The 17958-nt window shown below is 50.5% G+C and overlaps 1 protein-coding gene and 1 long non-coding RNA gene across 4 annotated transcripts in view; one reads left to right on the forward strand and one right to left on the reverse strand.

The window, feature by feature from the left end:
- Positions 1 to 497: 497 nt before the first annotated feature.
- LOC142828107 (uncharacterized) lies at positions 498 to 12100 on the forward strand. Of its 3 annotated transcripts, none has more exons than XR_016349069.1 (3): positions 498 to 945; positions 9726 to 9847; positions 10228 to 12100. It is a non-coding gene; the product is annotated as an uncharacterized LOC142828107 (long non-coding RNA). The 3 variants fall into 3 exon arrangements; XR_012903098.2 differs by lacking the exon at positions 498 to 945 and adding an exon at positions 8902 to 9386; XR_012903097.2 differs by lacking the exon at positions 498 to 945 and adding an exon at positions 8905 to 9386 and having other exon boundaries at positions 10503 to 12100.
- The window catches only part of NUGGC (nuclear GTPase, germinal center associated), a 56199-nt gene continuing 41504 nt past the window's right edge, over positions 3264 to 17958 (reverse strand). The window contains exons 17-19 of the mRNA XM_075925945.2: positions 13432 to 13568; positions 5975 to 6065; positions 3264 to 4412 (exon numbers count right to left, since the gene is read on the reverse strand). Coding sequence (XP_075782060.2) covers positions 4354 to 4412; positions 5975 to 6065; positions 13432 to 13568 — 287 coding nt within the window. The 3' untranslated portion in view covers positions 3264 to 4353. The remainder of the gene's footprint in view (positions 4413 to 5974; positions 6066 to 13431; positions 13569 to 17958) is intronic.

Here is a 17958-nt window from a genome sequence, read left to right on the forward strand (position 1 = left end):
CACCCGTCCTCTTCCGTCTTATTGACTTGTGTTCCCTAGAAACTCAAGGGGATCCAATTTCTTATAGGCTGGGTAAGTTCCCTGTATTCCCATTAGCATTGGTGCTGTCACGGAAACTAAGACTCGGGGATGGAAGAAGAGAAACACCTTTATTGAGACACAGCTGTGGGAAGTTTCAAAGGAAGACTTCGAAATCAAAATGTCCACAGCAACCTTATATATCCATATAAGGCTTTCATGCCTCATGAAACAAGGTTTATCGGAGCGGTCGACAAAGGCTTCCTTTCTCAACCGTGCCGAGTCTAGACTGCCATGCTGTGCCAGATCAGCTGATCATTGGCACAGTGCGGCAGCCATTTTTATTTTAATGAAGTGGGGATTATTTAAATCCCTGCTTCTTTGACTATGCCAAATAAACTATTTTACATGGTTCCATTGACGGAGCCATGTAGTCTAGACGTAGCCTATGTAAGCTAGTAACAGCATTATGATTGGCTTAATCATCGGAGCTTCGTAACTTAAGTATGCATAGATAAGCTTAGTTACATGAGTTCTCGCCTCATCTCTCACCAGCAGCTACACTGGATCAGTTCGGTTTCAGTAGGTCCGCTATCTATCACACAATGCAGGGTCAAGAGTAGTGATAGAAATGTAGCCGTGTTAGTCTGGGGTAGCTGAAGCAAAATGCAGGACAATGTAGCATCTAATAAACCATCTTGTTAGTCTTTAAAGTGCTACATTGTCCTGCATTTTGCAGGGTCAAGGAAACTGTTAGTTACATACAAACATCCAGAAACTCTTCCACTTGTTCCCTTCAAGAGCATACATTTTCCAGGAGGAGTTTGATCCAGTCCAGTGGCTGTTAGAGTGCAGCCACAGACTGGGACTAGATGCCTTTGGAGCTGGGATCTAGCCGGCTGCTTCTGATAGGCACAGCATGAGACTGTAAGTAATTGGGCATTTTTGGGAAAGTGCTGCCTGGGACAGAGCTGCTGCCTAGCTTGGACCCTCATACACACAGCCTACTGAGAATCTCCACTACAGCTGCAGTTCTTCAAGCGTGGAATGAAGTTTACCGGGGCTGCCGACAAAGGGCTTTGATGTCGACAGGGGGAACGTCCAGACTAGCGGCGAGCCGACAAACAGCTGATCAGCTGTTTGTCGGCTCAGCGCGGCAGCCATGTAAATGTAAATGAAGCCGCGATCATTTAAATCGCGGCTTCATTTGGCTTTGCTGAACAAACAAATCTACATGCCTCTGTCGACAGAGGCATGTAGTGTAGACGTACCCTGAGTCCAGGAGTGTTCACACTCTGGGGTGGGATCAGTTTTGGCAGTGTAACTGCTAGATATCTAAGTCCCAATTATTGTTGTGCACTTTGTTAATGTTATTCATTGTTAATCTGTTAAACCCTGTTTATTTAAGTGAAGTAAAGATTGTTTCTTTTAATGTAATCTATTAGGGTACGTCTACACTACAGCGCTAATTCGAACTAACTTAGTTCGAATTAGTTAATTCGAACTAAGCTAATTCGAACTAACGCATCTAGAACTAAAAACTAGTTCGAATTAGCGTTTTGCTAATTCGAACTAGCATGTCCACATTGAGTGGACCCTGAACAGAGGTTAAGGCTGGCCGGAAGCAGTGCCGGCAGGGCATCAGAATAGGACTTAGAGCGTGGAGATGCTGTCTCAGGCTAGCCGAGGGCTGTGCTTAAAGGGTCCCGACCCGCACCCCGGACAGACAGTTCTCAGGGGTGCCCCGCTTGCAAAGCAGTCCTGGCTTGGATTGCCCGGAGTACCCACACTGGGCACATCACACCACTCGGCCATCAGCCCGGCTGCACTTGCCGCAGGCTGCCATCTGGGGGGAGGGGGCAATTGCGGGGCTGCAGGAGAGCTTCCACCCCCAGAAGCCCACAGAGCCAGCCCAGTCCTCCCCATCGGGGGCTCGTACCCCATTCCTCCCTCACCTCCTTCCACTTACCCTTCCCTAGCCCCCCTTCTTATTGATGTACAAAATAAAGATAACGTTTCTTCCAACATTGACTCTGTCTTTATTGAACAAAACTGGGGGAGACTGGGAAAAGGAGGTGGGAGAGGGGAAGAGAAAGGCTGGGAGAGGGGAGGGCAACTAACATGATCAGGGGTTGGGAACAGGTCCCAGATGAAGAGAGGCTACAGAGACTGGGACTGTTTAGCTTAGAAAAGAGGAGACGGAGGGGGGACAGGATAGAGGTCTCTAAAAGCAGGGGTTGGGTGGAGAGGGTGCATTCAGAAAAGTTCTTCCTGAGTTCCCATAAAGAAGGACTAGAGGACACCAAAGGAAAGGAATGGGTAGCAGGCTTGAAACTAGTAAGAGAAGGTTGTTCTTCTTCCCAAAGCAAAGAGTTAACCTGCGGAACTCCTTGCTGCAGGAGGCTGTGAAGGCTACAACTAGAACAGAGTTGAAAGGGAAGTGAGATCAAGTCATGGAGGTTGGGTCCATGGAGTCCTATTAGCCAGAGGGTAGGAGTGGTGTCCCTGCCCAAAGTTTGTGGAAAGCTGGAGAGGGATGGCACGAGACAAATGGCTTGGTCACTGTCTTCGGTCCATCCCCTCCAGAGTTCCTAGGGTTGGCCGCTGTCGGCAGACAGGCTACTGGGCTAGATGGACCTTTGGTCTGACCCAGAATGGCCATTGTAAGCTCAGGGCTCAAGGTCGGGGGTCTCAGTGGACCCCCTTGACTCTCTTGCACACCTGTTCCTGGGTGGCCAGGCTGGCAGCTCTCCTGCCCTAGCCGGCCACTTTCCTGTGCCTAGTGCGGAGATCATGGACGAGGTCCACGATGTCCGCACTAGCCCAGGAAGGTGCCCGCCTCTTGCGGTCCAGGGCAAGCTCCCGGGAGCCGCCAGCCTGGTCCCGGGAAGAGGGGGTGGGCTGGGGGACATCGGGTGGGTGGCTCTGTGCCGTGCCAGGTTCAGGGTCTGCTGGCTGGGTGCTGGCAGGCTTGTACCTGGCACGGGCACCGTAGCCAGCCCGTGCCCCTTTAAGGCGTCCGGGGCCGGGAGGGGGGCATAGAGTTTCCCTGGTGTTGGCCAGAGTGGCCACCAGGGAAACCTGGGGAGGGCTAGCCTCCCACTAGTTCGAATTAAGGGGCTACACACCCCTTAATTCGAACTAGTAAGTTCGAACTAGGCTTAATCCTCGTAAAATGAGGTTTTCCTAGTTCGAACTAAGCGCTCCGCTAGTTCGATTCAAATTCGAACTAGCGGAGCGCTAGTGTAGCGGCTATGAATGTTAGTTCGAACTAACGTCCGTTAGTTCGAACTAACATTGTAGTGTAGACATACCCTTAGATATATATGATTTGTAATTGTTGTTCTGGAGGTAGATCCAGATTATTGCTGGAATGAGTTTATTCCTGGAGGTTCCCAGGGCACACCAGTAAGTGTGTACAGGGCCAGCCAGGTGGAGGCACTGCCATTGTATGTTCTTTATGAGCAAGGGACAGCAGCAAGGGGGTGGACAGGGTTTCCCCAAGTAAACAACATCACCACTGGGGTGCTCAGGGTCTCCTTTTATGTTAAAACCATCAGGTGCCCAGGCACACCTGTGAGTGTGACCCGCCCTGGAGTAACCCGGGGAGGAAAAAGAGGGCTACACACGGATATGACATGTCGGCGGCAGATGCACCTTTCCAGTGTTTTTATGATCCAATATCAATCTAGGGGGTAATTCTGCACATTTTCTTGATGAAACAGAAATGTTAGAAAATAAAGTTCATTTTTTGGTGTTCATGAAAACACAGAAAAAAAGCCCAAATAGACTGTTTTCCCCCCTGCAAATCTTTAAATATATCTTTCAAGTTTTTGGAGGGAAAAAAACCTGCACATTTTGTTAGTTGCTAAAAAAAATTTTTTAATCTCTTGAGCAGTTTTAGTTCTGTTCTTCTAACATAAATATGTTTGCAACTGACTCCACCATTAGCAACGTTGGGCATTTTGCAAAGTCTGTGTTTTGGCATTAGAATCTAAGAACAAAGTATTTGAACTGAGATGAGTCTGAAACATAGGTATCCCCTACTCACTTCCATTCAAATGCACTGCTAGGTAATGGAATGAGAATCTCGCTTGCTCTCTAAGATTTGCTATAACACTTAAGGCACCACATGACAGCACATTTCATCTGCATTTCCCATTCTAATTAATTAATGCTACAATCACTGTATTTTAAATTCCCAGTTTACACACACTTAATCATTTAAATAAATCAATTAACACCCCCACAAAATTAAAGAAAAAAATTTCTGTAACAAGCTCCTTAAAAGACAGGTTTTTTGACGGAGAAATGTTGCTGTCTCCTTTTAAAATGTCACACTGTTTTCAGCAGTTCAAGCAGCCGATTAATTTCTCTGTATTCAACCTTGAAGTCTGCAAAAAGAGCAGTAGGTCAGAACATGGTTAGCTGACTTTCTTCTGCAGAAGAATCATCCATTTCCCTTTGTTACGTAGCACGGAAAGGGTTTTAATCCTCCATCCAAAGGAAGGAACCTCTAAACATCCCTCACCCACGTCTGTAGCAAGGCTATCACCTTTGAAGTCCTTAAATCTTGCTCTGAAGACTTCAACATGCAGAGAATCCCCCCTGTGCATGAGTTCAACCCAGAGAGTGACAGGTGGGGGAACCCTTCCTAAGGATGACAGATAGTCCTACAGCTGTTGGGGTATTTGACAACAGCTGTATTGGATGGACCATATGTCTCTGGATAACTACCACCAGGCAGATTTGAAACTAGGACCCCTGGAACTTAGTGTAGGAGTCTTGATAGCTTAAGCGATGAAGCCAGCTGGCTCCCGGTTGGGCTGTAGAGCTCCCTTCTTCTTATCTCTTGCCACTGCATGGGACAGTGACCCACCCCAGGTGTGTGGGTTATATCTGCACACAACTTCCACTCTTATGAATGTGTTTTCTCTGGAGTTCACCTTCTTTGGCACTCCCCTGGGGCTTTGCATCCAAAGAGCACAGAGTGCTTTGGAAAGGTGGGGAAAGTGACCCCATTTTACAGATGGGGAAACTGAGGCATGGAGCAGTTTTGTGATTTCCCAAAGGCCCCACAGAAGCAGCGCAGCCAGCAACAGAACAGATCACTTTAGGGTTAGGCAGGGTCCTGGCACTAAGAAGAGGTGGGCATGTGAAGTGGGTATGCTGGGCAGGGGGAGGTGTTGCCTTCCCAAACCGCCAGCCTGGCCCCACACTCACTCCGCCCCCAGAACACTGACTGTGTGGTACTGGGGGTCGAGTGTTGCTGCCCCCGGCGCCCATTCTCCAGGACTGGGGATGCTGAGGCTGTGCACCGTTCTACCTCCCCGTGGTACTGGGGGCATGTGGCTTGGTTCCTGTGGGGGCGGGGCTTGGAGAAAAGGGGTGGGGTTAGGGGCTTGCCTCCCTCAGCCCTACCTTCACCTATAGAGGTAGGTGTGATTCCCAGCTCTGCCAGCATGCCTGTGAGCCATGGGCAGGTCATTTTACCACCCCAAAGTCAATGGAAACTCCCCCTCCCCCCGAGTGGTTTAGCGGTATGGGTGGAGGTTGGGTAGCCCTTGGAGCGGCCAGGATACAGGGGGCCATGCAGCCCCCCTGCTCCGTCGGCAGCCCCTCCACACTGGTTGCATGATGTGCACCCGGGGTGCTTGTGGCACTGGGGAAAACCCAGCGCCTGCCCTCACAGGGGCCTTCTGCACTAGCCCCTTTCGGAGGAGCTGCAGTGTCCAAAGCTCACCCCATCCGTCCCTTGCAGGGAGGAGGCCCCCGCTTCACCCTGCCCCATCCTAAGCCCGTGGACGTCTCCCCACACGCACGGTTCTGCTCATGCTCCGAGATCACACAAGGGCCTGGGAAGACCTGGGCATGAGCCCCTTGTTGGACCGTTTCACCCTGCCTGGGACCAGGGGGGGCTCCTGCTGCCTGCCAGCAGAGGTGATTTCGGTGTTACCTGGCAGCTCCTCGGTGAGTTCTTCCCAGTGGAACAGGGCGACTTTGAACATGATGGAGATGGCCATCTGCAGCTGCATCTTGATCTTGTCCTGCAGTAAACACATGGCCATGCTGGTGAACACGGGCGAGACCGCTCTTTGCTCCCGCGAGGGGAGAGAGAGCTGGATCTGTGCTCCAGCTGCACTACCTGTAACTTTCACCTCACAATCACACACACACACACCCCACAATGCCATCAATGGGTCAGGGAGGGTTTTGTGTGACAGCTGGAGGGCTGCACGGGCGTGCTGGTTTGGATGGTCAGGAAGGAAAGAGCCCGCTGGACTCACACCGCAAGGGGAGTTTATGGAGCTGGCAGGTGGCTTGTAGACAGAGCACTTTGCATCTGGGGTCACGGTACAAATGATGGCAGATGTGCCATTTTGATGGCAGAGGAGACCCATCACTTACGGTTTCATCTGAAAAAGCCTAACCCAGCAACCGGCATGAACCAGAGTCTCTCTCTACAACCGTATTAGGAACACATATAAAGCTAAGAAGGGTTTTCTTATTATTATCACTAGCATTATGAGTCCACAGTGAGACACTGTTGCAAAAAAAGCCAACCTGATTCTGGGCGGCATGAACAGGAGTGTTCTGAGCCAGACACGAGAAGTCATTCTTCCGTTCTACTCCACGCTGATTAGACCCCAATTGGAGTCTTGTGTCCAGTTCTGGGCACCACAGTTCAGGAAAGATGGGAAGAAATCGGAGAAGGTCCAGAGAAGAACAGCAAGAACATTGAAAGGTCTAGAGAAGAGGAGCTAGGAGGTAAGGCTGAAAAAATTGGGCTTGTTTAGTTTAGAAAAGAAGACTGAAAGGGAACATGATAGTACCTAAAAGAGTGGTACAAGGAGGAGGGAAAAAATTGTTCTCCTTGGCCTCTGAGGTTAGGACAAGAAGCAATGGGCTGAAACTGCAGCAAGGGAGGTTGAAGTTGGACATTAGGGGTGTGTCTAGACTACATGCCTCCGTCGACGGAGGCATGTAGATTAGCCAGATTGGCAGAGGGAAATGAAGCTGTGATTAAAATAATCGCGGCTTCATTTAAATTTAAATGGCTGCCCTGCTCTGCCGATCAGCTGTTTGTCGGCAGATCGGGGCAGTCTGGACGCGACGCGCCGACAAAGAAGCCTTTCTTGATCGGCACAGGTATGCCTTGTGAAACCAGGTTTACCTGTGCCGATCAAGAAAGGCTTCTTTGTCGGCGCGGCGCGTCCAGACTGCCCCGATCTGCTGACAAACAGCTGATCGGCAGAGCGGGGCAGCCATTTAAATTTAAATGAAGCCGCGATTATTTTAATCGCGGCTTCATTTCCCTCTGCCGATCTGGCTAATCTGCATGCCTCCGTCGACGGAGGCATGTAGTCTAGACACACCCTAGGAAAAAACTCCTACTCGTGAGAGTGGTGAAACACAGGAATAAATTGCTTAGAGAGGAAGTAGAATCTCCATTCCTGGAGATATTGAAGAGCAAGTTGGACAGACACTTGTTGGGGATGGTCTAGACCAGGGCTATTAAACACATGGCCCGTAGGCTGCTTGAGGCCTGTGGCCTGTTTATTTGTGGCCTTCAGTGTGCTTTGGCTTTACACGGGGCTCAACACACAGCCTGCTGATGGGAGCCAAAACAAAAACGCAGTCAATATCACGGGCTTCTGCTGAGATGTGTTTTACTAGTTACATTCCTGGACTGTCATTGCTCATTAAAAGTGCTGTCAGATGGGTTGTGTTGTGTAGTCGTGCCTTAATGTTGGTATTTATGCCTGTCAGTGTGAAAGAATCTGTTTGCATATATTTGCATATATATTTGCACGTATTTGCAACCACACTTAAGTTGCAGCCCTCCGCATGTACTGTGAGTATCATTGTGGCCCCCGGGGCTTGCAAAGTTGAGTAGCTCTGACCTAGACGGTGCTTGGTCCTGCTGTGAGGGCAGGGGACTGAACTCGATGACCTCTTGTTCCAGCTCTACCATGCTAGGATTCCCAGTCCCATTGTGATGGTAGATGATCCTGTGCCTCTTCTCATCTTGCTGCTCTCGGGGGGAGAAGGCTCAGGCCAGCTCTGGCCAGGGGGCCTCTTCCCTCCCCGCTGCTCTGGGGATGCTGGGGTGTGCATGGGCTCTTATCCTCCCCATGGTGGGGCGGGGCATGTGCACTTGGTGTGCTGCGCCTCCTTCTCCCCTCCCTGTGGTGGGGGCGGGGCCTGTCGATGGGGCTGGGAGCCTGTCTCTCCCTGGAAACTTCTCCAGTCTTCTCAAATGTTCTATGACCTGAACTGTCCTGGGCCATTGCTAGATGGAAACGACAAAACGATCAGTATCCATGGAGACAAGTCAACGGTGTCCAGTTACTCTTTCTGTTCTGTGCATGGGGAAGAGCCCACGAGCTACTCGCACCAGCCCAGGATGGAAACACTCTCTCTCCATTCCACTGGTATCTCAGGGGGTGTCGAATAGCAGCTTCGAGTGGCATTGGTTGAGCAAAGGGGCAGTAACAATGAGTCAACAACAATATGAGAATCTTTGTGAAGAGGCCTGGTAAATCTACTTAGGACACTCTCTGTCTGTCAGTCATGGTGCTCCACAGATGTGGAAGGGTTTTGCTTAATTTGCATGTATTCCATAGTCTAGTAAGGCATGCATGTACTTATTAACTGTGTCTAGTAAGGCATGCATGTACTTATTAACTGTGTCTAGTAAGGCGTGCATGTACTTATTAACTATGTGTCTAGTAAGGCATGCATGTACTTATTAACTGTGTCTAGTAAGGCATGCATGTACTTATTAACTGTGTCTAGTAAGGCGTGCATGTACTTATTAACTATGTGTCTAGTAAGGCATGCATGTACTTATTAACTGTGTCTAGTAAGGCATGCATGTACTTATTAACTGTGTCTAGTAAGGCGTGCATGTACTTATTAACTATGTGTCTAGTAAGGCATGCATGTACTTATTAACTGTGTCTAGTAAGGCATGCATGCACTTATTAACTGTGTCTAGTAAGGCATGCATGTACTTATTAACTGTGTCTAGTAAGGCATGCATGTACTTATTAACTATGTGTCTAGTAAGGCATGCATGTACTTATGTTTTATCCCAGACCTTCAATAAGAAATCACTATCTGTGATTTGGCGGGGGGGCCATAAGCAGGAGGGCTGACCAGCACCTGGGGACTAAGGGGTTAACTATGTGTCCTGTCCCTAGCCAGGTATCTGGTCAGCCAATAGTAATGCAGGTAGGGATTTCAAACTGGGATTTCAAACTGGGACAAGGGAATTTTTATCTTCTCCCTCCGAGATTTTTCTTCCAAGCAACAGGGAGATGGGAGGCCCGGCTCTCTCGGAAAAGACTTCTTATAATGTGTAGGTAGGGCGAAGTTTAGGTTTTATTGTTTCTTGGTTTGAGAATTCGGAACTGAGGTCTGTGCTGTTAAAAATGTTTTTTCTTTCTTTAAAAGTGTTTTTCTCTTCCCTGATTTTTCATGGAATTACTTGGGTGATGGCAGCAGATGTTCTCCAAAAGCCGGGTATTAAGATTTAGGGGAAAGTTTTTGTACCAAAGTCTGTAGAGACAAAGTTTGGGGGTGCTTTTGCAGCCCCCCACATCTGCATTTGTCGCGCCTATGTGGGGAACAGCCTGGGCAGCAGGGGAGGGAGAAGAGGGGCGCAGGTGCCCCCTCTCCCACTCTGAATCCTATCTCCACAGAGCAGAGAGGGGGCACAACAGGACTTAGGAGGGAGTTTCCTGGCTGCATTTGGGCGTGGGGCAGGGCCAGGGCAGGGGGGAGCCTGCCTTAGCCCCACTGCACCATCCAGGAGCTGCCTGAGGTAAGCAGGGCCCAGCCGGAGCCCACAGCAAAACCCCTGCTCCAGTCATGAACCCCCTCCTGCACCCCAAGGCCCCGCCCTAGCAGCCCTGCATCCAATCACTCTCCCAGAGCCTGCACCTAGAACCCCTCTGGCACCCCAACTGCCTGCCTCAGAGACCCTCCCACATTCCAGATCCCTGAATCCAAGACCGGAGCCTTCACACCAACCCAGTGCTCCTACCTGGGCAAAGGGAGGGAGGAAGGGGGAGGGAGGGAGCATGGAGGGAGCAGGGGAGGGGCTTAGGAGAAGGGGCAGGAGGGTGGTGGGGCAGGGTATTTGGGTTTGAGGTAGGTCTTGGATTGCACTGAAATTCAAAAAGTGATCTCGATCTTACAAAGGTTGGAGATCCCTGTCCTTAAGCTGCGCCCTCAGTCACACCTTGCATGGAGCTGACACACACCAGCTGCCTGCTCCTGGCCCGAGGAAGAGCTCTGTGATGCTTGAAAGCCAACAGCAGAGATTCCCTCACCCATGTTGCCTACCCGGGGACACTGACAGCAGCACCAGCCCCCTTGGAAGAACTCCATTGCAGGCCACAGAGGCATTGGGCTAGTTGGACTCTGCATCCGTAACAACAGGGAGCAACGTCAGACTGCTTGTCTGTGTCTTTCAGTGTCCTCTGCGCAAGTCCTTGGGGTTCCCCTGCAGGCGAGCCCACAGGGACCAGGGGCACGAAGCTTTCAGGAGCGTGTGGAGAGGACGGTTCATCACACCGTGCCAACTGTTAAACAACTGCTCGTTATTCTAGGCAATGTCAGTCCCCTTAATGCAGGAGTCTCTGACTTTTCCTGGGAGGATCCTCTGAGCTGCAGTCAGCCCTACAAACTACAAGTCCCATGAGCCCTTGGGAAAAAGGAGGGGAAAATTGTTGCTGCTCTTCCAGGCTGTGCAGGGAGTGTCAGGGGAGGCTGCATTTGGGGAGAGGAGCCGGATTGCTGCTGAGGAGCCTTTTCCAGGCTAGGAGCTGTTGTGCTGGGGCTTGGCTCTAGCAGGCTGCTTCGGGGCGGTTGATTGTCCCTGGCGGGGAGAGCCCCCGGCTGTGCCTGTGGCTGGGAAGGGCCTGCACAGGAGGTGACTGTGAGTAACTGGGGCTGTTTGGCAGAGCGCTGCCTGGGACGGAGCCCGGAAGACCGACTGACTCTGCCCAAAGAGAGCCAGAGTGAGCTCCCCAGGGACCAGAGCTGCTGGCATTGGGTGGGCCTGCTCCAGCAGCAGAGGGGTTTTCAGCTGGCTGTCTGCCTGGACTGACACACACAACCTGCCCAGGGCTGTCTCCACTCCAGCTGCAGCCCTTCGAGCGCCCCAGGCCAGCAGGTGAGTCCAGAGGAGGGTGGCAGCACATGCCAGAGACACGTCTCCTTTCTTCCTGGGCACTTCAATTGATTTTCTTCATGTTTAGTCTGCTCAACCCTGTTTGGTTACGTTGCTGAGCAGAGGTGGCTAATTCTAATTCAATCAATGAGAGGAGTGTTATTTACAATGGTTGCCTTGGAGTTAGACCCAGATTGTTACTGGAGTAAATTGATTCCTGGAGGCTCCCCAGGTGCAGCATTCAGTGTGCACAGGGCCAGCCAGGTGGAGGCACCGGCACTGTATATTCCTTTAGGACCAAGGGACAGTGGCAAGGGGGTGGGTGGGGATTCCCGGCTATCCAATATCACCACTTGGCTACGCAGGATCCCTGTTAGTGTTAAAACCTCCAGGCACCCAGGGGAGCCTGGCCTGCTCCCGAGTGACCAGGGAGGGAAGAGAGGGCTACACAAAGAAGGTACACGTTGCTAGAATATATACTTGCTGGTACCATCAATATTGTTCCTAGCTACAGCCTTGGAGTTCCGTGCCGTTTGCCATAGGGAACATAAGAACATCAGAGCAGCCATAATGGGTCAGACCAAAGGTCCAACCAGCCCAGTGTCCTCTCTGCCAACAGTGGCCAATGCCAGGTGTTCAAAGGGAGTGAACAGAACAGGGAATCTTTGAGTGATCCCTCCACTGTCGCCTATTCCCAGCTTCTGACAAACAGAGGCTAGGGACGCCATTCCTCCCCCGCCTGGTTAACAGCCATTGATGAACCAATCTAGCTCTTTTTTGAACTCTTTTAAAGTCCTAGGCTTCATCACATCCTCTGGCGAGGAGTTCCACAGTTTGACTATGCGCTGAGTGAAGAAAAACTTCCTTTGGTTTGTTTTAAAACTGCTTCTGAATCATTTCATTTCACACTCTCTCATTCTTATGTTATGGCAACTTAAGAATGGTCATACTGGGTCAGATCAAAGGTCCATCTAGCCCAGTGTCCTGTGTTCTGACAGTGCTCAATGCCAGGTGTCCAGAGGGGATAAAACAGGACAGTTTTATTATTGAGTATCAGAGGGGGAGCCGTGTTAGTCTGAGTCTGCAAAAGCAGCGAGGAGTCCTGTGGCACCTCAGAGACTAATTGAAGTGTTGGAGCATAAGCTTTCATGGGCAAAGACCCACTTCGTCAGATGCTCCAACACTTCCACAGATTGAGACGCGCTGCATGAAGAAAAACTTCCTTTGGTTTGTTTTAATTAACTGTTTTAATTAACCCTGTTAATTTCATTGGGTGACCCCCTAGTGCTTATATCATGTGAACAAGGAAATAGCACTTCTATATTCATTTTCTACATGCCATTCATGATTTATACACCTAGAGCAAACCCCCTGGAGATCTCTTTTCCAAGCTCAGCTGTCTGAGGGTACGTCTAAACTACATGCCTCCGTTGACGGAGGCATGTAGATTAGCCAGATCGGCAGAGGGAAATGAAGCCGCGATTAAAATAATCGCGGCTTCATTTAAATTTAAATGGCTGCCCCGCTCTGCCGATCAGCTGTTTGTCGGCAGATCGGGGCAGTCTGGACGCGACGCGCCGACAAAGAAGCCTTTCTTGATCGGCACAGGTATGCCTCGTGAAACCAGGTTTACCTGTGCCGATCAAGAAAGGCTTCTTTGTCGGCGCGGCGCGTCCAGACTGCCCCGATCTGCCGACAAACAGCTGATCGGCAGAGCGGGGCAGCCATTTAAATTTAAATGAAGCCGCGATTATTTTAATCGTGGCTTCATTTCCCTCTGCCGATCTGGCTAATCTACATGCCTCCGTCGACGGAGGCATGTAGTCTAGACACACCCTGTGTCTTTGCAATGGCTCCTCATGCAAAAGCGGGGCCATATTCTTATTTGTCTTTGTTGCCCTTCTCTGCCCCTTTCCCAATTGTAGTGTATCTTTGTGAGGCGAGCTGAGAGGGCTGCATGCAGTATTCTGTGTGGGGGTATTCCAAACTGTATGGAGGAACATTCGGTTTCAGGATTATTCTCTGTCCCTTTCCATCTGCACAGTTTGCCACCTGTTTACCCCCTTTTCCAGATGCTTTATGAATCTGTTGAACAGCCCTGATCTTTGGTCTAGTATCTGGCTGGGCAGCTTGCTCCGGGCCTCTCCTTCTTTAGACACCGTGCAGCTCCCAGACCCCATTTCCCACCACCGTCAGCACAGCCCCACGGAACAGGGGGAAGTGCCTCTCACCTTCAGATCCTGGAGCTGCATCAGCATCTTCTCCTTTGCGTCATCAAACATCCCACCCTTCGTCTCCTTCCCAATGTTCTCCACGAGCACATTTTGCATCCGCTGGAAGGTTCCCGTGCCCCTGATCTTAGCTGCCACTGTTGGAAAGACAGGAGCAGTCAGAGTGCTAGATGTGTCTGGGGAAGATTTTTTTGGGGAGGGGGGCAGGTTTGGAGGAGGAAAACAACGGCGGTGACAGCACCAAAGGGACGTCCCCGCTGCTCTTCTAGGGAGAGCGACTTTAGTGCTGGAGAACGGAGCCAGCCTGGCTGCCGCTGAGAATAACCCTCCCTTGTATCTCTCAGGGCAAATGGCCCCTCCATGCCTGTACGTGCTCCAGCCTGAGTGGGCCTCAGGGCGCTGCAGAGGTGCCAGTGAAACGCTGAGCAGCAATGGATTTGTGCCAGATCCCAGCCCCTCTTCCAAGACTGCCCCATCCCCTGCCTCTGCCCCTGCACGGTGACCTGGCTCCTTCTCCCACCTCGTTTATGCTCTTGGAGCTCCTCAGCCCATCCACAAGGCTCAGACTGACCCTCCCCCCCCCACCAAGCCTGACAGCCAGGCCCAAACAAGGACCGCCCCCCAGCACTCCACATCCTGTCATCCCTCCTGCAATGCCCCTCACTGCTAGGGAAGAAACAAGACTGAGGAGCGGATGGGTAATGAACAGCATTACTGCCCACGTTCGTTTACCTCAGACATCCACCACAACATCCAAGTGGCAACAATTTGGCACCAGTTACACCCTTTTATCTATTTTGATGTGGCCTTGTAATTGTGGAGCTAATAAGTTAGTTAGTTAGTTAGTTAGTTAGTTAGTTAGTTAGTTAGTTAGTTAGTTAGTTAGTTATAATGAATGTATGGATTCAATTTAAACACAAGATGCAGGCCTCTGACAGGCCAGGCAGCTCTGTTAACTTAGCTCCAGCTCTGTTTGATGTTAGCATGTTGGAACATTGGAATATATAGTGATGTCAGCCTTAGATACAGCCTTGTAGTAGATGGAAAGAAGTTTAATGTTGAAAGACTTTGTAACTTTGTTGAAGTGACTAGAAGTAGCCCTTTGCTCTGTGCTGCAATTGTGTGAATGAGAGAGAGAATGCTTTAGGAGAAAGAAGTATGAAGGATACTTGCATGCTCAAATGGTTAGAGGAGAGGCTGGAGACTCAGAAGCACCAAATAATTATCAACTAAGCTAAAGTGCACTGAAGATGCAAACTGGACTGAGGCAGGTTGATGAACCCTGCAGTTAGTGGCAAGCATCCCGATAGGAACCGATAACACGTTTTGCCAGAAGACAACACCCAGGAAGGACTGTCAGCACACGGATATCAGATGACCGTGAGAACAAACTCCAGATAAACAGATGTCGCAGAAAAACTGACTATGATGCCAAATGACTGATTAAGGCCTGACGAGGCAAAATGCAGAGACTCGCATGGAAGGAAAATCCTATAAAGATGGGGTGTCTTGTATGGCTCTTCGGGTTCCTGTACTGCTAAGACTATGGAGCATCAGTCCGGACTGACAGGAACTCGGCTCCTTCTTCGCACCTGACCTATCTGCTGGTAACTATTCCATCAGGTAGGGGGAGGTTGTGTGCGTGTGTGCGCACGCACGTGCACTACTTTGTTATAAATGCGGTGTGTTACCTTATCTCCCTGAAAAAGATCCTCTGTGCTTCTTTTAAGTATAACATTTATAAGTTAATTCACATGTCTTTCCCTGAGTCTCTATTTAGTATGTTAACTCCCATACAATGATTAACGGGCAGGTGATGAATATTATTATACCCACCCCTAATGACGATTTACAGAATTTCTAATTACATCAACCCTTTTCTACCCTACAGACTTTCCAAATCAGCAGGTTACAGAGATTACAAGTGACCCTGAAAATATTTTGTTACGGAGCAAGTGACAGTCAGTAAGGGTATGTCTACACTACAGTGCTAATTCGAACTAACTTAGATCGAATTAGTGAATTTGAACTAAGCTAATTCGAACTAGTGCATCTAGACCTAAAAACTAGTTCGAATTAGCGTTTTGCTAATTCGAACTAGCATGTCCACAGTGAGTGGACCCTGAACCGGGCTTAAGGATGGCTGGAAGCAGTGCCGGCAGGGCATCAGATGAGGACTTAGAGCGTGGAGCTGCTGTCTCAGGCTAGCCGAGGGCTGTGCTTAAAGGGACCCAACCCCAACCCCGGACAAACAGTTCTCAGGGTTCCCCGCTCGCTTGTCTAACTCGATGAGGGACAGCAAAGCAGTCCTGTCTTGGAGTGCCCTGAGTGCCTGAACTCGACACATCACAGCACTCGGCCATCAGCCCGGCTGCACTTGCCGCAGGCTGCCATCCAGGGAGGAGGGTCAATCGGGGGGCTTCAGGAGAGCTTCCACCCTGAGGAGCCCACAGAGCCACCCCAGTCCTCCCCATCGGGGGCTCGTACCCCATTCCTCCCTCACCTCCTTCCACTTACCCCTCCCTAGCCCCCCTTCCTAATGTATAAAATAAAGGACACGTGTGTTCAAAAATAGAAACTCTCTTTATTGAACAAAACTCGGGGAGACTGGGAAAAGGAGGTGGGAGAGGGGAAGACAGAGGGTGGGAGAGGGGAGGGCAACTAAAATGATCAGGGGTTTGCAACAGGTCCCATATGAAGAGAAGCTAAAGAGACTGGGACTTCTCAGCTTAGAAAAGAGGAGACTGAGGGGGGATATGATAGAGGTCTATAAAACTATGAGTGGTGTGGAGAGGGTGCATCAAGAAAAGTTCTTCATTAGTTCCCATAAAGAAGGACTAGAGGACACCAAAGGAAAGGAATGGGTAGCAGGCTTCAAACTAATAACAGAAAGTTGTTCTTCACAAAGCAAATAGTCAACCTGTGGAACTCTTTGCTGCAGGAGGCTGTGAAGCCTAGAACTAGAACAGAGTTTAAAGAGAAGTGAGATCAATTCATGGAGGTTGGGTCCATGGAGTGCTATTAGCCAGGGGGTAGAAATGGTGTCCCTGGCCTCTGTTTGTGGAAGGCTGGAGATGGATGGCACGAGACAAATGGCTTGGTCATTGTCTTCGGTCCATCCCTTCCAGGGTTCCTAGGGTGATTTTCATGCAATCCTGCTCCTGGGTGGCCAGGCTGGCAGCTATCCTGCCCTAGATGGCCACTTTCCTGTGCCTAGTGCGGAGATCGTGGACGAGGTCCACGATGTCTGCACTAGACCAGGCGGGCACCCGCCTCTTGAGGATCCGGGCAGGCTCCCCGGAGCTGCCAGCCTGGTCCCGGGAAGAGGCGGAGGGCTGGGGGGCAGCGGGTGGCTGGCTCGAGGCGTGGCAGGTGCAGGGTCTGTTGGCTGGGTGCTGGCAGGCTTGCATCTGGCATGGGCACTGTAGTCAGCCCGTGCCCCTTTAAGGGATCTGGGGCCGGGAGGGGGCAGAAGAGTTTCCCTGGTGGTGCCCAGAGTGGCCACCAGGGAAAGCTGGGAAGGGCTAGCCTCCCACTAGTTCGAATTAAGTGGCTACATCGCCCTTAATTCGAACTACTTAATTCGAACTAGGCGTTAGTCCTCGTGGAATGAGGTTTACCTAGTTCGAATTAAGCGCTCCGCTAGTTCGAATTAAGTTCCAACTAGCGGATCGCGTGTGTAGCACCTGTCAAAGTTAATTCGAACTAACATCTGTTAGTTCGAATTAACTTTGTAGTGTAGACATACCCTAAGAGACACAACAAAGAGGAACAGGTGCTTAGCTATCGTTCGAGGCTACAAGAGGAAATGAAATGAAAGGGGCTTAAGGGACAATGCCTGCTCTGGCCAGACCCCTGTTCCTCTTGTTTTAGAGCCATCCCAGACCCCTATTAATATTTACATGCCCCAGGGGCGTGTGCACAGGCCAGGCCCATGAGAGTCACCATCCTGCACCGTGCGTTGAAGGTTTTCTCCCCATTAAAAGGCAAGTGGCTCATGATTGGTTCAAGTCACCTGCCCTTCTGCTGAGACTGTCAGTAATGGGCCAGTTCCAGTTCAGGGACCCAACGCAGGAGGGTGGAGGTGCACCATTTCCACAAAGAGGTAGCTGGAGAATCCGTGTCCAGAAAATGTTCCAGAGGCTAAAGGAGGAGCCTGCTGAGACCCAGTGAAACTTAAAGCACCAGTGAGCCCAGGAGTCTGGGGCTTGGAGTCCCTGCACAGCAGGAACGGTTGGAAAGCAGCCGCAGCCACATCCATGGCCCCACCAAACCCACGTGGCCAAGGACACCAATGTACGCGATTTGCTTCATGCTTTACTGGTGCTAATGAAACCGAGGCTTTGTGAAACTGGTGCTAATGAAACCTGAAAATGGTCCCCCAGTAAAAGGCAACAAGAGTTCTTCTATCTGTCTGGAGAAACATCTCAGGAGTCCAGAGAACCAACTCGGCTGCTCTGCTAGCTCATCCCAATTTTATTCATAGTCCTTGATGCCAGTTCTTTGTCTCGCATGGTAACAGTTGAA

Source organism: Pelodiscus sinensis, chromosome 3, assembly GCF_052426305.1.
Source record: "Pelodiscus sinensis isolate ZL-2025 chromosome 3, ASM5242630v1, whole genome shotgun sequence".
Lineage (NCBI taxonomy): Eukaryota > Metazoa > Chordata > Testudines > Trionychidae > Pelodiscus > Pelodiscus sinensis.